At 47.8% G+C, this 21,485-nt stretch overlaps 1 protein-coding gene across 6 annotated transcripts in view; it reads left to right on the top strand.

Annotated features, from left to right (window-relative positions):
- Positions 1–241: 241 nt before the first annotated feature.
- CFAP54 (cilia and flagella associated protein 54) overlaps positions 242–21,485 on the top strand; it is a 752,512-nt gene continuing 731,268 nt past the window's right edge. For 5 of the 6 annotated variants that reach the window (XM_069764454.1, XM_069764457.1, XM_069764455.1 and 2 more), the window contains exon 1: positions 242–422. In XM_069764454.1, coding sequence (XP_069620555.1) covers positions 268–422 — 155 coding nt within the window. In that variant the 5' untranslated portion in view covers positions 242–267. The remainder of the gene's footprint in view (positions 423–21,485) is intronic. The other variant, XM_069764456.1, reaches the window with a different exon arrangement.

Raw genomic sequence — 21,485 nt, 5'->3', positions numbered from 1 at the left:
AGGGTTATCTGACGTCCTCGCTCCCGCAGCTCCGGTGTAATCACCTCAGCGCTGAGCCGTCTACAGAGGAGCGGGCTGAGATGAGATCCACAAACCATCACCTCCGGCCTAGGACGCCGCCCTCTAACCAATACTTGTAGACGCGTGACGTCATGCGCTCTCGCAGCGTTCGTTGTGAAGCTCAGTGCGCCGTTCCTATGGAGACGGTCTCCTAGCAGCCGCTCCTGCGGTATACATAGTCCTTCCGTATCGCAGCAGAGCTGCAGCATGGAGCCGCTGCCGGCCGCCTTCTACGGAGCCATAGACAGCAAGAACCCGGTGATTGCAACCTTCGAGAACGAGATCAAGGAGTTTCTGGGGTTTATGAGAAAACTGCAGCGAGCTCCTCCCGGAGAGGCCCGGCAGCAGGACCACAGGAGGGGGTAACGTGCAATACAGGCTACTACTGGGACATAACAGTGTGATGGGGTGTGTGGCAGCAGATGGCTGCCCAGAGTGGTCTCCAGAAGTGCAGTACTACCACTCCCAGCATGTCCTGTAGTGAAACCCTCACTCAGCTGAAACACCAAATGTTGAACAGCACTTTCTTACATGACTGAAATAGGACAGGTGATCAGGGGCATTAGACCGGGGGTGTGGTCAGACCCTGATATATGGCAGGCTCCCTGGGTGAGGTAGACCCTCGAAGCCCAAGGTCTGGGTGTGCACACAGCCATGGACATCAGTGCCGCAGGCGGGGAGGCATGCGGGAGACAGGTAGCAGGGCTACTGGAAGCTGCAAGCAGACTGGAGACATCTAAGAGACTGCACACATGTAGCAAGGGTCTGGGGTGCCACAGGCAGACCGGAGGCATTCGAGAGACCGCAGACAGATAGCAGAGATTTTTGAATATATAGAATAGGTAGCAGAGATCCTGGAAGCTGCAGGTGGACAAGAGACATCCTGGAAGCCACAGATAGACATGTAGCAGAGGTCCTGGAAGACCAGGAACAGGTAGCAGAGAGGCTGGAAGACATAGAATGGTAACAGAGATCCTGGAAGCTGCAGGTGGACAGGAGACATCCTGGAGACAGGTAGCAGAGGTCCTTGAAGACCAGCAGCAGAGTTCCTGGAAGACTTAGAATCGGTAGAAGAGATACTGGAAGCTGCAGGGGGACAGGAGACGTCCTGAAAGCCACAGATAGTCATGTAGCAGAGGTCCTGGGAGACCAGGAACAGGTAGCAGAGAGCCTGGAAGACTTAGAATAGGTAGCAGAAATCCTGGAATCTGCAGAGGGACAGGAGACAACCCAGAAGCCACAGATAGACATGTAGCAGAGGTCATGGAAGACCAGGAACAGGTAGCAGAGAGACTGGAAGACGTAGAATAGGTAACGGAGATCTTAGAAGCTGAAGGTGGACTGGAGACATCCTGGAAGCCACAGATAGATATGTAGCAGGGGTCCTGTAAGACCAGCAGAGTTCCTGGAAGACTTAGAATCGGTAGAAGAGATACTGGAAGCTGCAGGGGGACATGAGATGTCCTGGAAGTCACAGACATGTAACAGAGGTCCTGGAAGACTGGTAGCAGAGTTCCTGGACAATCGCAGACAGGTTCCAGTGGTACTGAATGTCCGCAAGCAGCCCAGAGATGTCCTGGAGACCTCAGGCAAGGAGCTGTGCACAAACTAAAAAAGTCTTAATACTAAGATACAGGTGTGTGTCTTGGTAGGCCTTATATAGGCCTAGGTAGATGAACACATGTGAGCATGCCGGTCTATTTGTAAAGCCCGACATAGAGAACAAGAAAATGAAACAGGCCGGGTTTAAGAAAGGAGAGCTCAGATTTGGTACAGTAACCCCCTTTTTAAAGTCCCTTCAAAATAAGTCCGTAATGGTGTTGTTGCTGCTGCTTTTTTGGGAACAATGGTCTTGGTATTCTGTTAGGCTGACAGGGTGAGGTAGGTCCTCAAAGTAGAAGGACCGGTTAGGCACAAGAGCCATGGGGGTTGGTTCAGCAGACAGGTGAGGCACAGAGGAGACAGAGGTACTGAAAACTGCAAACAGGTAGCAGAGGTACTGGAAGCCGAAGACAGGATTAGAAACGTCTGGGAGACCACAGACAGATACAGTGCTTTGCGAAAGTATTCGGCCCCCTGGAACTTTTCAACCTTTTCCCACATATCAGGCTTCAAACAAAGATACCAAATGTAAATTTTTGGTGAAGAATCAACAACAAGTGGAACACAATTGTGAAGTTGAACGAAATGTATTGGTTATTTTACATTTTTGTGGAAATTCAAAAACTGAAAAGTGGGGCGTGCAATATTCTTCGACCCCTTTACTTTCAGTGCAGCAAACTCACTCCAGAAGTTCATTGTGGATCTCTGAATGATCCAATGTTGTCCTTAATGCCTAATGATGATAAATATAATCCACCTGTGTGTAATCAAGTCTCCGTATAAATGCACCTGCTCTGTGATAGTCTCAGGCAGTGGCGTAACTACTGCGGTCGCAGCGGTCGCCAGTGCGACCGGGCCCGGCAGGTCAGGGGCCCGGGCCCGGCAGGTCAGGGGCACCCAACACCATGTTGCAGTGCAGGAGATTCCTCCTGCACGGCAACAGTCCGAGGCGTATCTAGGGGGAGGGGGCAGCCGGGGCACGTGAGAGGCAGGAAGCAGCTCCAGTCATCATGCCAGGTGAGACTGTCAGCTTCTGCTCTGCAGCCCCGGGATAGAAGGTGAGAGCAGGGGGGTGGGGAGGTGCGGGACGGAGCCGCTTTAGTCAGGAGAAGCTGAGGAGCTGCGGAGCTGCAGAGCTGCAGCCGATTTACATCAACCACCCCTGTACCAGAGAGGAGATTGTGAGTTGTGTATATGAGCTGGTATCGTGTGTGTGTGTGTGTGTGTGTGTGTGTGTGTCAGGGACTTGTGTCCCTTGTCCCCGTGTGCCAGTCTCCCTTGCCCATTTGTCCCTGTGTGTCCCCATGTGCCTGTCTCCTTTGTCCCCTTGTGCTTGTGTCAATCTCCCTTGCCCACTAGTCCCTGTGTGTCAGTCTCCCTTTCCCACTTGTCCCTGTGTCCCCTTGTGCTTGTATCCCTTGCCCACTTGCCCCCATGTGCCCCTTGTGTCAGACTCCCTTGCCCACTAGTCCCCTTGTGTCAGTCTCCCTTGTCCCCTTCTGTCAGTCTCCCTTGCCCACTAGTCCCCTTGTAACCTTCTCCCCTGCCTCCTAGCCCCCATGTGTCCCCTTGTACCTGTCTTCCTTGCTCCCTAGCCCCCCTATGTTACCCTTGTGCCTGTCTCCCCTAGCCCCCTTGTGCCCTCTCCCCTGCCCCCTCGTCACCATTTGCTCGTGTCTTTCTCACTGCCCCTGTATGGAGGGGCTGCATTATACTATTAGGGGGGGCTGCATTGTATTCTATGGGGGTTACATTGAGTTGTATGGCAGGGCTGCAGGGGGGGGGGGGGCATTTGGAAGTTCGCTCCGGGGCCCCTAACTTTGTAGTTACGCCACTGGTCTCAGGGTTCTGTTTGAAGCACAGAGAGCATCAGGAAGACCAAGGAACACAACAGGCAGGTAGCAGAGATCATGTAAGCCGAAGGTGGATATGAAGCAGAGGTCCAGGAAGACCAGGAAATGGCAGCAGAGGTTCTGAAAGGTAGACAGGAAACATTCTGGAAGCCACTGGGGGACACATAGCAGAGGTCCCAGAAGACAAGGAACAGATACAGTTGTGGGGACTGTGATGCAGTGACCAATGTTGCAGCCAGGGGGCGCTGCATGTGCACTTCGGGATGCACTTGGAGACATAATTGTGTTGAAGGACCTGTGGTGATGTCACGCTCACCTGACTGGCCATATGACAGGTACCTGGGTGTGGTTACACCTATGAAAAGTAGGTGTGTGTAGCACATGGAGGGAGTGTTTGGGAGACTGCAACTGGGGACAGACTTCCATGTGTCCTGGCTGGACACTACAGACTGGCCTGTGTGCTGTAAGTCTTGGACGGTCGGTGTTGGAGACTCCTAGGAGTGGGGTCACCCTGGAAGCACCTAGTGACCGTAGACCTGGACAGTCTGTGTTGAGGACCTGGGTCTGACATGAAGTCAGCCTGAGCAATGGTCTCCTGAAAGGTAACCCTGGACGGGGAGAATTGTAATATACAACAGAGAAGCCTTTTGGCTGTATGAACTGACCGGGGGTTGTGATAAGTTCATGAAATGTAACACAATGGACTGTACGTCATGTGGTTTATGATGTGTAATAACCCAGATTTATGTGAGGTACCGTGCCTGAGTGCTTGAATCTTATGCCAAGCGAGTGTCCCCCAACACACTCAGGTAGCGTTATCTCACAGGACGTACTAAAAAGAATGAAGAAAAGGAATAAATAAAAGCATGAACATAAAGGGTATGTTCACACGTTCCTGATTTCCATCCTTTTTTTTCAGGACTGTTTTTTAAAAAACTGCAGCTCTTGGCAGAAAATGCAGGTCCTTTTTTTGGTCCTTTTTTTGTCCTTTTTTGATGCGTTTTTTGATGCGTTTTTGATCCCTTTTTTTATGCAGTTTTCTATGCAGAGTCTGTGTGTTTTCTAGGAAGTTTTTTAGGGTTAAAATGGCTGAAAATACCCTAACCCTAACCCTACCCCTAACCCTACCCCTACCCCTACCCCTATTCTAACCTTAGTGGAAAAAAAAAAAATTCTTAATTTTTTTTTATTGTCCCTACCTATGGGGGTGACAAAGGGGGGGGTGTCATTTACTATTTTTTTTTATTTTGATCACTGAGAGATTATATCTCAGTGATCAAAATGCACTTTGGAACGAATCTGCCGGCCGGCAGATTCGGCGGGCGCACTGCGCATGCGCCCGCCATTTTGCAAGATGGCGGCGCCCAGGGAGAAGACGGCCGGACGGACACCGGGACGCCGGGTAAGTATAAGGGGGGGAGATTAGGGCACGGGGGGGCGGGATCGAAGCACGGGGGGGCAGCCAAACTCCGCCCACGCACTTCCGCCCGCTTCCCCGCACTTCCTGCTGCAGCGGTTCTGCACCACAAACCGCAGTAAAACCCGCAGATATTTTTTTTCATCTGCGGGTTTTACTGCGGGTTTGACCTCACAATGGAGGTCAATGGGTGCAGAACCGCTGCGGCTCCGAAAAAAGAAGTGACATGGTACTTCTTTTTTCCCGCAGCTATTCAGCGCGGCTTTTTTTTTTATTTTCCGCATTGTGGGCACAGCAGTTCCTGTTTTCCATAGGGTACAATGTAATGTACCCTGCATGGAAAACAGCTGCGGACCCGCAGCGGGAAAATCGCGGCAATTCCGCATGAAAAAAAGGATCGTGTGAACATGGCCAAAAACTTATAGGTCCAAAGAGATGGAGAGGTATTATAGATTTCTTATACATCTTGGATATGAACTGAACATGAATTATATGTAAAAAATTAGGAAATCAACATAGATCCCATATAAAAAGGTTTATATTATATTCCCTGCGCCTAATAGGTGGGGAATGAACATGGAATATATGTAGAGAATAGGAGAATGAACACATATCCTATATAAACAGGTGTATATTATATTCCCAGAGGCTGATAGGTGGGGAATGAACATGAAATATGTGTAGATAATAGGAGAATGAACACATATCCCATATAAACAGGTGTATATTATATTCCCTGAGCCTGATAGATGGGGAATGAACATGAAATATATGTAGATAATACATACGGCGGTATGATGATAAATCGTTGTTTTTTGCCTCGTTTTTTATTTTATTTTCACTGAAGGGGTTAACTAGTGGGACAGTTTTATAGGTCCGGTCATTACGGTCGCAGCGATACCAAATATGTCTAATTTTATTGTTTTTTCTTTTTATTTACATAAAGAAATGTATTTTTTGGAAAAAATGTATTCATTTTTCCCCTTTATTTAGAAATTTTTGTAAAAATATTTTTACACATGTTAATTTTGTTTTTTTAACTTTTTTGCTTTGTCCCAGGGTGGGACATCACTGTATAAAGTCAGATCGCTGATCTGACACTTTGCAGAGCACTGTGTCAGATCAGCGATCTGACAGGCAGTGCTGGAGGCTTGCCGGCGCCTGCTCTCAGCAGGCACTGACAAACCACCTCCCTGCAGGACCCAAAAGGACCCGCTGCCATCTTGGTTTCGGGGCCCGCAGGGAAGAGACCCTCGGAACAACGCAATCACATTGCGTTGTTCTGAGAGTCCCAAGGAAACACACTGGGAACCCCCTCCCTGCGCGATGCTTCCATATGCCACCAAAATGCTGCGATCTTGTTTGATCGCAGTGTTTCTGGGGTTAAAGTGACGGGAACGGTCCATGACTGCTCCTGGCACATAGTGCCGGATGTCTGCTGTGATAATCAGCTGACACCCGGCCGCGCTTCCCCAGTGAGCACGGCTGATCGGTGATGACGTACTATCCCATCCATGGGAATTAGGTCCCAGGTCACACAAACAGCATAGTGCATCTGATGGTAGAAAGGGGTTAAACAAATGTCCCTTGCAGAGAATAGATGGATATTTGAACTAGACACTCTAATACCTAGAGGTCTCAGCAGCGAGTAGAACTCTTAGCCTTCACTGAAGATAAAAGACAGCTCCGTCAATCAATGGACCATCCCTGACGAAGGAATTCGAGCATTCGAAAATGAGTAGGAATTGGTTCACATAAAGCTCTGTACATTGTCACGTGCCTGGTCATGTGATTTATGACTTCACGCAAGGTCCTGCACGCTCACCTGGCTTCTACTGCGAGTGGTCCATGCTTGCGCAAGGCCTACCAGAGAAGCAAGAGGGCATCTGTCACCGGCCGGGACAGTGCTCCAGAAGACTTCCTGAACTCCAACCACTAACGTTTCTGCGAAACCCCCTACCTTCTCCGGGACTATCTAGAGATCGAACACTGGATTACTCCCTAATCGCTGCTATATAAGGTAACCCATGAATCAGTAACTGATGCTTTGTTACCTTAGTATAGCTTCATGTGCATAACTCTATGAATCATGTGATTATGGTCCATTTATTTAAAGGGATACATGTTTAGCGCAAATAAACTGTATGATTTTTATTTTGGAATATAATATATACCTGTTTTTATGGCATATGTATTTATTTTCCTATTCTCTGTCACGATTGGACTGGCGAGTAGACTGAAACCAGGGGCACCTTTCCTGGCCCTAACACTAGGGGGTGCCCTAACTCACCCTGTTGCCCGGGATTCCGTTTAAAAGGAACACAATACACCAACAAGATAAAATAAATTATATAAGTATATGTGCAAATAGTTAAAAATAAAACACTGATGGTGTATTGTGAAAGGGTAGTGACTGAACACCAAGGATAAAAAAAATCAACCACAACTAGAGCATGAATGGCCGAGAAAGTGTACCCACGCAGAAGATATTACTCAAATATGCTTTATTTATGGTGACAAGTGGTACAATAATAAATAATCAAAGAACAGTACGCGAACTAGGACAGGACGATAAAAATTATTTATAAAAACCAATAAGGTAGTAGATAGGTGACCTCACAGGAAATTTCATTTATATTTTGCCAAAAAATTCATGGTCGATATAAATAATAAAAAAATAATAAAATTTAAAAACAGCCAAAAAATAAGAAGTGTAATACCGAAGTGCACAAGCCAGTAAAACATGTAGATATAAATAATTAATAATGTTGAACCTAGTGCAAAAATAGGGGCATCAAAACGTGTACCACCACAGGGCACTAAAACACAAGGGGGGGCTGTGGGATAATAATATACACAAGTAAAGTGCAATGAATAACAAAACTATATAAGGACGCCCACAGGGCACACTACATGCCACAGATGGGTCAGTGAGCAAACACCCATAAAGTGCAATGTGCAAATGATTACGACCAAAAATGAGGCAATGTTATCCGAAAAAATATACCTTGAGAGGGGGTCACCTAGTCCCACGATCGCGCACCCCGACGCGCGTTTCGGAATCGCTTCCTTCGTCAGGGTTTTTTTTTTTTTCCCCGGGATTCCTCAGATGGCGAGGATGCCGGGGCCTCCGCCCTTGCCCTGTCTCCTAACTGCAGCCCTGCGTCTGTCCCCCTCCCCCACCCGGGGAAGAGAGTCGCTACCGTGTACCGCAGTACACCAATCCGACAAACAGGGGAAACAAAGACAAGGGTAAAAGTAAACTCCACTCGCGCAAAATATGCTCTCACAAATAACAGAGGTATTCACCAGGGAGTAAAGGAAGGGGGAAGTAAATAAGGCAGGTAAGGATGAGGAATTTCCAGGCTCTTCAGACACCAGCTCCTTACTACTCCAGGTCTATCTAGCAAGTTAGACAAGAATCTGACCAGAAGGCCTAGCTTTTATAGGAGAGAGGAGTGGCTAACCGAGCACAGCTGAATGCAGGGATTACCACATGGCCTATTAACCCCTGTCCTGCTGAAAGAAAACAAACACCTTTAATACACTGGAGAAGTGCTAGGAGCCATCAGACGCCGTGGTCTCCTGGTACTGCTCTGTCGCGGTGACTCCGTGACATTCTCTACATACATTTCATGTTCATTCCCCACCTATGAGGCACAGGGAATATAATATACACCTGTTTATATGGGATATGTGTTCATTCTCCTATTCTCTGCATATATTTCATGTTCATTCCCCACCTATAATGCTCAGGTAATATAATATACACCTGTTTATATGGGATATGTGTTCATTCTCCTATTCTCTACATATATTTTATCTTCATTCCCCACCTATCAGGCACAGGGAATATAATATACACCTATTTATATGGGATATGTGTTCATTCCTCTATTCTCTACATATATTTCATGTTCATTCCCCACCTATCAGGCACAGGGAATATAATATACACCTGTTTATATGGGATATGTGTTCATTCTTCTATTATCTACATATATTTAATGTTCATTCCCCACCTATTATTGCGCTACACGGGGGTGAGACGACGAGACGTAGTGAACCCAATAGTGGACTCTCTGGGTCACGGTCCCAGAGCCCCCCCAGGGCGAGCAAACCTGATGGATGCGCCCCCTATACAGGGAGCGTTAGGAGCAGGCCCAAGGAGGATGGTACCGCAACTGCCGGAGCCAAAGGGACGACTGGGTGAAGCAGCGGAGCAGGAACGCAGAGGGAGACGAGGCAGAGAGCTGAAAAGGAAAAACACAATAAGGACAAGGCAAAACCAAAAACCAGCAGGAACAGGGAACAGGGGAAAACCGGAGGAACAGGGAGAAACCGGAGAAACGGAACACAGAGAGGTAACCTAAGGATGGGCCCAAACAACGCTGGCGCTAGCAGGAACGCTACAGCGAAGATACACAGAAATACCCGGTGGGCGCCGCCATATTGGAGGCGGAGCCACCGGGTCACAACCTCCCAGCAGGCAGAGCAGCGGAAGAGACCCTACGGCGCATGCGCGGACCGCAGATGCGCCGAGAAGCAGAGAAGCCGAGCCGACCAGAAGAAGAAGGGACGTTGGGAGCGCGCCGGCCGGACAGGTAAGTATCGGCGATCGTGACAGTACCCCCTTTCTTACTCCCCCTTCTTTTAGAGCTGGAAAGAAACCTCTTTAAAATATGGGGTCCATTGATGTTCTTTCGAGGTTCCCATGATCTCTCCTCAGGACCAAATCCCTTCCAGTCAATTAGAAATAGCGTTCGGCCCTTAACCGTCTTTTGAGCTAAAATATCCCTCACCTCGAACTGATCGTCGGAAGAGGAAAAGGATGGGACAAAAGATGACGAAGAGTGAAAATGATTAAATACAGCAGGTTTAAGAAGCGAGACATGAAAGGCATTAGGCACACGCAAAGAAGCCGGTAATTTTAACTTATATGCCACCTAATTGATTCGGCTAGAAATTTCAAAAGGACCAATGTAGCGAGGACCTAATTTATGAGAAGGGATTTTTAGCCTAATGTACCGAGAGGAGAGCCAAACCTTATCCCCCGGTAGATATGGGGGAGCATCAAGTCGTCTTTTATCTGCAAACCTTTTCATACGATCAGTAGCTTTTAGAAGTGACTCCTTAGTCTCTAGCCAAATCTTGGAGAACTCCAGGGACAGAGAATCAGCCGCCGGTACGCCTGAAGTGCTGGAAATGGGAAAAGGAATGCCAGGGTGTTGCCCAAAGACCACAAAGAAAGGAGATTTAGAAGAAGATTCATTAGGATGATTGTTATAGGCAAATTCGCCCAAGGAAGCAAGGAAACCCAATCGTTATGATGAGCATTGGAGAAATGTCGTAGATAGGACGTGAGAATTTGATTGACTCGCTCCACTTGGCCATTAGACTGAGGATGATAAGTGGAGGAGAAATCTAGAGTTACTTTCATTAAGCCACACAGAGCTCTCCAGAATCGAGCCGTGAACTGGACTCCTCGATCCGAAACAATATGAAGAGGGAAGCCGTGAAGTCGGAAGATATGGCAGATGAAGATCTTCGCCAGTTCGGGGGCAGATGGCAAACCAGATAAGGGTATGAAGTGAGCCATTTTGGAAAATCGATCGACAACCACCAGGATAACGGAGCAATTAAAGGAGCGAGGGAGATCCGTGATAAAGTCCATGGCGATATGACTCCAAGGAGTAGAAGGTACTGGTAGCTGATGTAAGAGTCCGGAAGGTAATTGCTGGGGAACCTTGTTTTTAGCACAAGAAGGACACGAAGCGACGAAATCTCGGACATCTTGACGAAGGGACGGCCACCAATAGTGGCGAGCAATAAGAGAAAGGGTCTTCTTAACTCCAGCATGTCCAGCAATTTTAGAAGAATGACCCCAGAGTAGTACTTTCTTTCTGTCCTCGCTTGCCACGAAGGTCTTCCCAGGAGGTAAAGAGATTATATAATAATTTATAATAATTTTTATTTATATAGCGCCAACATATTCCGCAGCGCTTTACAAATTAAGTACTTCTAAAGGAGTAACGGAAATGATCCTAGCAGGGTCAATAATATGTGCAGGAGTCTCCAGTTCATCCAACGGCTGAAAGGACCGTGAGAGAGCATCAGCTCGGACATTCTTGTCACCAGGACGAAAATGGAGTTCAAAATCAAAACGTCCAAAAAACAGGGACCATCTAGCTTGTCGAGGATTAAGTCTTTGGGCCGACTGCACATAGGCTAGATTCTTATGGTCCGTAAATATAGTGAAGGGGTGAACAGCCCCCTCGAGGAGATAACGCCACTCCTCTAAGGCCAACTTAATGGCTAACAGTTCCTTGTCTCCGATGGAGTAGTTTCGTTCCCGAAGACGAAAGTGACTTGGAGAAGAAACCACACGTGACGATACGTCCAGAGGCTGACTTTTGTAAGAGGACTGCTCCGACTCCCAAGGAAGATGCATCCACTTCAAGAACGAAGGGTCTGTTGACATCAGGGCGATGAAGCACCGGAGCTTCAGCAAATCTCTGTTTCAAAGTGAGAAATGCATTTTACGACTCTGTAGACCAGTTGTTGGAATCAATCCCTTTGCGAGTAAGAGCCGAGATGGGCTTGGTTAAAGAAGAAAAATGTGGGATGAATTGCCTATAGTAATTGGCAAAGCCGAGGAAACGTTGAATGGCTTTAACTCCTACTGGTCGTGGCCAATCCAGAACCGCAGACACTTTGGCTGGATCCATTCTTAGACCGGCATCAGAAACGATATATCCCAGGAAAGGTACACTTGACTGTTCGAAAACACATTTTTCAATCTTGGCAAAAAGATGATTCTCACGGAGACGTTGTAAAACCAGACGGACGTCACGTCGATGAGTGGAGAGATTCGGAGAGAAGATGAGAATGTCGTCTAGATAAACCACGACACTAACATACAGACAATCTCTGAAGATGTCATTTACGAATTCTTGGAAAACAGCAGGAGCGTTACAGAGTCCAAAAGGCATAACCAAGTACTCATAATGGCCGTCTCGAGTGTTAAACGCGGTCTTCCATTCATCTCCTGCACGAATTCGTACCAGATTGTATGCACCACGGAGATCCAGCTTAGTGAACACTCGTGCTCCTCTTAAACGGTCAAAGAGCTCAGAGATTAATGGCAATGGATATTTGTTCTTCACCGTTATGTTGTTCAAACCTCTGTAATCAATACATGGACGAAGAGAGCCGTCTTTTTTTTCTTGACGAAAAAGAAACCGGCTCCTGCAGGCGAAGAGGATTTTCGAATGAAACCTTTGGCAAGGTTCTCCTGAACGTACTCCGACATGGCTTGAGTCTCTGCAGGGGAGAGAGGGTAGATTCTTCCTCGCGGAGGCATGGTACCAGGAACCAGGTCTATGGGACAGTCGTAAGGTCGATGTGGGGGAAGACTCTCCGCTTCCTTCTTATTGAAAACATCAGAAAAAGAAGAGTAGACAGAAGGCAGACCAGAAAGAACAAGGGAAGAGGAAGAGTCACCCACAGGACGTACTGACGACAGACACCGAGTCCGACAGGAATCCCCCCCAAAAAAAGAATATTGCCATTATGCCAATCAAATGCGGGCTCGTGGGTCCGCAACCAGGGTAAACCTAAAAGGACTGTATGAGAAATATTGGCTAAAACGTAAAACGCAATTTTCTCCTTATGTAAAACCCCTACTTGCAGCTCTACTATCTGAGTGACTTGGGTTACAGTCTCCTGCAAGGGTTTACCGTCCACCGAAGCAAGAAAAAGAGGACTTTCTAGGGTCCTAACGGGAACAGAAAATCTAACAACCTCCTCTTGTCTAATAAAATTCCCGGCAGCACCCGAGTCAATGTAGGCAAGCAAAGAATAGCGTTTACCAGAGACATGAAGTAAAACGGAAAGCGTAAGGGGTTGAGAGGTATCACATGCACCTAGGGAGGCCTCTCTTACCTGACCTAGGCGGAGGAGTTTTCCGGACGATCAGGGCAAGCACGGAGGAGATGGGAAGCACTACCACAGTAGAAACACAAGCCTTGGGTGCGCCTCTCCTGGCGCCGTTGCTCAGACATCTTGAGCCGGTCCACTTGCATCGGCTCTGGCGCTGGTACAATAGTAGATGCTCTGGGTCTGGGACTAGGTGGTCTTCGTAATGGCAGGGAAGGACGAGGATTCCTTCTCTCACGCGCACGCTCTTGAAATCGGAGGTCTATACGGGTAGCCAGAGATATCAAATCCTCCAAATTGGTAGGAGTATCTCGACCCGCCAACTCATCCTTAATGCGTCCGGACAATCCCCGCCAAAATGCCCCTACCAAGGCCTCATTATTCCACCCAAGATCTGACGATAACGTGCGGAACTGAATTGCGTACTGACCCACAGATAGAGTCCCCTGTTGTAAACTGAAAAGAGACTCTGTAGTAGAGGCCAGACGACCAGGTTCGTCGAAAACTCGACGGAAGGTTTCAAAGAAATCAGCTAAATGTGACATCAGATGGTCGTCTCGCTCCCAGAGAGGATTTACCCACGCCAACGCATCCCCCTCAAGATGGGAAATTATGAAAGCTATCTTAGCCCGATCGGTGGGATATTGTAAGGGCAAGAGCTCAAAATGGAGACGGCACTGATTTAAGCAACCCCGACATAATTTGGGGTCTCCATTATAACGTGGGGGTTTGGCCAGACGAGGTGGTGCGTGAGAAGCGGGGACCGGAGCGGGAGTAGATGCAGAAGTCTGCAGAGAGAGGAGGCGAGAATCTATCGCGGCCATATAAGACAGAATTTGCATTTGTGTGTCGCGCTGCTGCGCCAGTTCTTGCTGCAAATTAAGCACAAAGACGCATTCCCGGGATCGGAAGACTGAAGTGAGGACAAACGGGAGTCCATAGACTTCATGAAGGCCATCATACGGGACTGATTTTCACGAAGAAAGAGCAATTCTTTCTGAGCAGCCGAGGCTCCAGCGGGATCCATGGCCTGTGTATACTATTGCGCTACACGGGGGTGAGACGACGAGACATAATGGACCCTCTGGGTCACGGTCCCAGAGCCCCCCAGGGCGAGCAAACCTATACAGGGAGCGTTAGGAGCAGGCCCAAGGAGGATGGTACCGCAACTGCCGGAGCCAAAGGGACGACTGGGTGAAGCAGCGGAGCAGGAACGCAGAGGGAGACGAGGCAGAGAGCTGAAAAGGAAAAACACAGTAAGGACAAGGCAAAACCAAAAACCAGCAGGAACAGGGAACAGGGGAAAACCGGAGGAACAGGGAGAAACCGGAGAAACGGAACACAGAGAGGTAACCTAAGGATGGGCCCAAACACAACGCTGGCGCTAGCAGGAACGCTACAGCGAAGATACACAGGCGCTTACCTGAGGAAGCGCCGAACAGAAATACCCGGTGGGCGCCGCCATATTGGAGGCGGAGCCACCGGGTCACAACCTCCCAGCAGGCAGAGCGGCGGAAGAGACCCTACGGCGCATGCGCGGACCGCAGATGCGCCGAGAAGCAGAGAAGCCGAGCCGACCAGAAGAAGGGACGTTGGGAGCGCGCCGGCCGGACAGGTAAGTATCGGCGATCGTGACACCTATCAGACTCCGGGAATATAATATACACCAGTTTATATGGGATATGTGTTCATTCCTCTATTATCTACATACCGTATATACTCGAGTATAAGCCGAGATTTTCAGCCCAAATTTTTGGGCTGAAAGTGCCCCTCTCGGCTTATACTCGAGTCACGGACGGCGGTGGGGTCGGCGGGTGAGGGGGAGAGGTTGCTGAGGCATACTTACCTAGTCCCAGCGATCCTGGCGCTCCCCCTGCCGTCCCACGGTTTTCGGTGCTGCAGTTCTTCCCCTCTTCAGCGGTCACGTGGGACCGCTCATTAGAGAAATGAATAGGCGGCTCCACCTCCCATACGGGTGGAGCCGCCTATTCATTTCTCTAATCAGCGGTAACGGTGACCGCTGATAGAGGAAGAAGCTGCGGCACCGAAGACAGCTGTCCGGGGGAAGGAGCCGGACGCCAGGACCAGGTAAGTATGTAATATTCACCTGTCCGCGTTCCAGCCGCCGGGCGCCGCTCCATCTTCCCGACGTCGCTCCATCTTCCCGGCGTCTCTGTGCTCTGACTGTTCAGGTCAGAGGGCGCGATGACGCATATAGTGTGCGCGGCGCCCTCTGCCTGATCAGTCAGAGCGGAGACACCGGAACGAGATGCCGGGAGCTGCAAGCAAGAGAGGTGAGTATGTTATTTTTTTTTTTTTTTTTACTGCAGCAGCGACAATGGCAGAGCTTTCTATGGGGCAATATGAACGGTGCAAGAGCACTATATGGGGCAGAGCTATAGGGCAATAATGAACGGTGCAGAGCACTATATGGGGCACAGCTATAGGGCAATAATGAACGGTGCAGAGCACTAAATGGGGCACAGCTATAGGGCAATAATGAACGGTGCAGAGCACTATATGGGGCACAGCTATAGGGCAATAATGAATGGTGCAGAGCACTATACGGGGCACAGCTATAGGGCAATAATGAACAGCGCAGAGCACTATATGGGGCAGAGCTATAGGGCAATAATGAACGGCGCAGAGCACTATATGGCACAGCTATGGGGAAATAATGATCTATTTTCATTATTGAAATTCACCGGTGGCTTCTGCATTTCCACCCTAGGCTTATACTCGAGTCAATAAGTTTTCCCAGTTTTTTGTGGCAAAATTAGGGGGGTCGGCTTATACTCGGGTCGGCTTATACTCGAGTATATACAGTATATTTCATGTTCATTCCCCACCTATCAGGCTCAGGGAATATAATATACACCAGTTTATATGGGATATGTGTTCATTCCTCTATTATCTACATATATTTCATGTTCATTCCCCTCCTATCAGGCTCAGGGAATATGATATACACCTGTTTATATGGGACATGTGTTTATTCCTCTATTCTCTACATATATTTCATGTTCATTCCCCACCTATCAGGCTCAGGGAATATAATATACATCAGTTTATATGGGATATGTGTTCATTCCTCTATTATCTACATATATTTCATGTTCATTCCCCGCCTATCAGGCTCAGGGAATATGATATACACCTGTTTATGTGGGGTTTGTGTTCATTCTCCTATTCTGTAAATACATTTTATGTTCATTCCCCACCTATCAACCTCAGGGAATATAATGTGCACCTGTTTTTATGTATCTATGTTGATTTCCTAATTTTCTACATATATTTCATGTTCAGTTTATGTTCATTCTTTTTATTTATTCCTTTTCTTCATTCATTTTAGTATGTCCCACAGTTGTGCTAAAAAGTTTGCATGCCCTGGCAGAATTTTTGCTTTCTTGGCCTTTTTTCAGAGAATATGAATGATTACACCAAAGCTTTTTCTCAAGTCATGGCTAGTGGTTGGGTGAAGCCATTTATTGTCAAAGAACTGTGTTTTCTCTTTTCAAATCATAATGACAACCCAAAATATCCAGATGACCCTGATCAAAAGTACTGAAAGCCGTAGGCAGAGAGGTAACTGAGTTACTGGAAACTGCCACCAGCCTGGAGATGTTCTGGAGACCGCAGAAAGGGGTGTGTGCATATAAAAATTAAAAGTCTTAATAGTTTAGAAAGCCCTATATAGGCCTAGGTAGATGAACCCAAGGGAGCACGCCTGTTTACTTGCAAAGCTGGACGTGGAGCACAACAATGTTTAGCGGTCCAGGGTGCAGGGAACAGAGCCCAGACCCGGGACGGGTGTGTAACAATATGGTTGATCAGGGGTGTGAAGAGTCCCTAACAGGAGCCTAGCGACCACAGTCACAGTGGACGACCGGGCCTGGCGCATTAGGGGTACGCCGATGTCAGCAGAAACTTCAACTAGATGTTTGTCCTTGGATAAACATCCAGTCGAAGTGTATTGCGACACCCAGACCCATCTGGCACGTGCGCGATACAGTGTGTCCGTAAAGTCATGGTGCACTTTTGACCAGTCACAGGATCTATTTATGGTTTACATTTTGGCGCCCTTTCTCTGGCCCAATCATATCAGACCTGTTCATGAGGAGAGATAGCAAGAACCAATCAAACAACACAAACTCATTTAAGCTGTTGCTGAGCCCCCAGTCAGATTAACCCCTGATAAACTGAATGCTGATTAATACACTGCCAGGTCTGTGACATCATGCAACCACAAGCTTATGCCAGCTGTGTGGTTTTCCATGCCTGTTGAGATGTGGACAGTACAGAGGAAAGTTCAGTGTGTTCTGTGGCTCGCTAAATTCGAATTCGTGACCAAAGTGCTATGTGAATATCGGCGCGTTTATAACGAAGCGCCACCACATAGTAATATCATTACTCGGTGGGATAAGAAGTTGAAGAAAACCAGCAGTTTGGTGGAGAAACCTCCGTTCTGGTAGGCCATCAGTCAGTGATGAGTCTGTAGAGGCTATACAGGATAGCTACCTAAGGAGCCCTAAAAAAATCTGTGCGTGTGCTCGACAAGTACACCTAACGAAGACTACAGTTCATAAGGTGTTAAAGAAACGTCTCTGTTTTACGGGGTACAAATTGCGGCTGTTGCACGCTATCAAACCGGCGGATAGACCGAAACGATGCACATTTGGTACAGATATGCTTTATGAGATCGACAATGATGCAAGATTTTTGCAGAAGATTGTGTTTAGCGATGAGGTGACTTTCCATAAAACAGAGAATCACAGACGTTATTCTTTCTCTTACACCAGACGCCCTTACCCGTGTGTGCCAAGAACTTCACTATCGTTTGGATGTGTGTAGGGCAACAAACTGCACTGAATAGGTATGAAACTAGGAGAGTTTTTCTTTTATTTGGAGCAGATTTCACATTTCTAGAGTTTTTTTGTTGCTTTCCAGTGAATGGTCAAAAGTGCACCATGACTTTACGGACACACTGTATATATTCAGGATGGAGTGCGGCCTGGTCCAAATCTTGCACTGGGGCCCATCAGACTCTAGTGCCACTGGACCTTAATATGCTTAATTAGGGGTGTGAACAGACCCTAATGTGTAAGATCAGGGCAGGGGTGTAAATATAGCTCTATGTGCTTGATCAAGGGTGTCAGACTCTAAGGCCGGTTTCACACGTCAGTGGCTCCGGTACGTGAGGTGACAGTTTCCTCACGTATCGGGGCCACTGACACACGTAGACACATTCAAATCAGTGCATCTGTGCAGATGTCATTGATTTTTTGCCAAACACGGAGACATGTCAGTGTTCGTGGGAGCGCACGGATTACACCCATTAAAGTCAATGGGTCCGTGTAAAACACGTACCGCACACGGACGTTGTCCGTGTGCAGTCCGTGTGCCGTGCAGGAGACGGCGCTACAGTTAGCGCTGTTCCCCCCACTGGTGCTGAAGCCGCGATTCATATCTTCCCTGCAGCAGCGTTTGCTGTAGAAAAGATATGAATATTCCTTTTTTTTTTTTGTTTCTCGTGTTTAAAATAAAGATCCATGTCCCCAACCCCCTCCCACCCCCTGTGCGCCCGCCCGCTGTTCTTAAAATACTTACCCGGCTCCCTCGCTGGCACTGATTCCTGTCCTGGCCGCACCTTCTACTGTATGAGCGGTTACAGTCATGAATATGCGGCTCCACCTCCCAGAAGGGAGTATGCGGGCGACAGGCACTGACTGCGGCGAGTAAGGAGCGGCCATTCTCTTCCAGACTGTGCCCATCGCTGATTGGTCGCGGCAGCCATGACAGGCAGCTGGCGAGACCAATCAGCGAATGAACCGTGACAGACAGAAGGACAAACGGAAGTGACCCTTAGGCAATTATATAGTAGATAGATACAACTCCAATTTAGTAGAATTCATGATGTAGGGTCTGCGGTCCACATACCATATTTTTTGCTTTATAAGTCCGGTTTCACATTTGCGGTTGTGTCCGCAGCGTTTCTTCCGCAATTATCCGCATGCGTTGTGTTTTCTTATATTTAACATTAGAGACGCATGTGTCTGCGATTGGTTGCGTTTTGCCGCGTTTGACGACGCATGCGTCGTTTCGTCGTCTGCGGTTTGGCGCGGTAAACGCAACATGTAGTAATTTTAGAGGCATCAATTTGCCACCTAGAAACATAAGCGGTTGTTAGCGCAAGGTATGCGGCAAAAAAACACATTACTGTCTATGGTAACGCATGCGTACACATGTCTTTGCGTATGCATGCGTTTGATGCGCTTGCGTACTTCGGACTGCACATGTCCAGGAACTGATTTAGACATGCCCATTAAAGTCACACCCTCCCAAATGTCAAACTCGCCTAAGATGCACCGGATTATAAGGCGCACCCCAAATTTTGAGGAGAAATATAGGAAAAAAAGCCTTTTTTTTTAATAAAATGGTGGTGCATCTAATAATCCATGCTTCTTATTGCTTACTGGTGGTGGTGGCTGCGGTGAAGCGGGGTCCCAGGATCGCCGCTGGAGAAGGCAAGAGTAGAGCGTTGCTCCAGGCCGCAGGCTGGGATGAGGGGGTATTCGGTTATGTGGTGTGGCGCGGTGCTGCGGGTCTTCGGTGCTGCGGGGGCTCTGCTGACATCTTGTGAAAGCCCAGAGCCCCCGCAGTTACTTGATTTCCTATGCGGTGAACTGGACTCTGGGAAAATGGCTGCCGGCCAGGGGTGGCGCATGTGCAGATAGAGATCTCAGCAACAAGATCTCGAGAGATGAGATCCCAGTGCTGAGATCTCATCTCCCAAGATCTTGGTGCCGAGATCTCCATCTGTGCATGCTCCGCCCTTTGCAGCCATTTCTTCGGGGTTCAGTCCACTGCATAGGAAACCAAGTAACTGTGGGGGCTCTGGGCTATCACAAGATGTCGGTAGAGCTCCCGCAGCACCGAAGACCCGCAGGACCGAACACCTGCAGCGGCGCGCCACACCGCACATACGAACACCCCCTCATCCCAGCCTGCGGCCGGTAAGGTAGATACGCATTATAAGACGCACCCTAATTTTCCCCCAAAATTTGAGGGAAAAAAAGTGTTATAATCCAAAAAATACAGAGATTTGTGTGCTCAGATAACTTTAATCACGGTTTCAAACCTTAATTACCCTGTTAGGGTTATGGATTGTTCACTGTCATAGTTAGGAGAGGCCAGGTGATGTAAATTTCCCAGCTTTATAAAAACCCAGCCTCCTCTAACCTTGTGCCAAAAACAGCAGCCATTGGGTCTTCTAAGCAGCTGTATAGCACTCTGAAAATGAAAATGGTGGCGTCTCACAAAGCAGAAGGCTATAAGAAGATAGAAAAGCGTTTTGAAGTTGCCCTTTCCTCAGTTCGAAATGTAATTAAGAAATAGCAGTTAGCAGGAACTGTGGCGGTCAAGATAAGTTCTGGGAGACCAAGCTAAATTTCATTGAGAGCTGCTCATAGGCTTACTAGAGAGGCAAATCAGTACCCACTCTTGACTGCAAAAGATCTTCAGAAAGATTTAGCAGACTCTGGAGTTGTGGTACATTGTTCTTCTGTTCACAGACACCTGCCCAAATATGACATTCATGGAAAAGTCATCAGAAGAAAACCTCTCCTGAGTCCTCACCATAAAATTCAGTGTTAGAAGTATGCAAAAGAACATATAAACAAGCCTGATGTATTTTGGAAACAAGTCCTGTGGACCGTTGAGGTTAAAATAGAACTCTTCAGCCACAATGATAAAAGGTTTGTGTGAAGAAGAAAGGGCACAGAATTTCAGGAAAAGAACATCTCGCCAACCATCAAGCATGGGGGTGGATCAATCATGCTTTGGGGTTGTGTTGCAGCCTATTGTATAGGAAACATTTCACGGGTAGAGGGAAGAATGGATTCAATTAAATTTCGGAAAATTCTTGATGCAAACATAGCACCTTCTGTAAAAAAGCTGAAGTTGAAAGAGGATGGCTTCTACAAATGGATAATAATTAATGATGAGCAAGTATACTCGTTGCTCGGGTTTTCCCGAGCACGCTTGGGTGATCTCCGAGTATTTGTTAATGCTCGGAGATTTAGTTTTCGTGGCATCAGCTGCTTGATTTACGGCTGCTTGACAGCCTGAAGACATGTGGGAATTCCCTAACAAACAGGCATTCTTCCTGAGCAATTAGTATACTCGCTCATCTAATATATAATTGCCTAGAATACTACTTCCTGCAATTTGTGCCAACTTCTGTGGCTTTGTCCGGAGCTAATGTCCGGAGCTAATGTCCGGAGCTAATGTGCGGAGATAAGTGACGTCAACAGTGTCCAGTGTCTGATTGGTTGCCGCCTGCTGCGAGCGACCAATCAGAAACGTGCCGTACTGTGACACACTCCGCCCGCCATTTTGGTGTGATTTTTGAATTTTTACCTCACAGCAAGTTTCTACTGCGTGGAGGCGGGCCCAGTGACGTTGCTCTTCAAGCTCCTGCCGAATTTCAAGTATATATGGATTCTAGACTCCCGGTTCTTTAGAATCGGGCTGCCATCTAGTCACTAATAATGATCCAAAACACACGTGAAAATCCACTACCTCAAAAGCTGCATGCTGAAGGTTTTACAATGGCC

The sequence above is a fragment of the Ranitomeya imitator genome, chromosome 4, assembly GCF_032444005.1.
Source record: "Ranitomeya imitator isolate aRanImi1 chromosome 4, aRanImi1.pri, whole genome shotgun sequence".
NCBI classification, from domain to species: domain Eukaryota; kingdom Metazoa; phylum Chordata; class Amphibia; order Anura; family Dendrobatidae; genus Ranitomeya; species Ranitomeya imitator.
The sequence above is the reverse complement of the archived record's forward strand: the minus strand, read 5'-3'. Positions and strand labels throughout refer to the sequence as shown.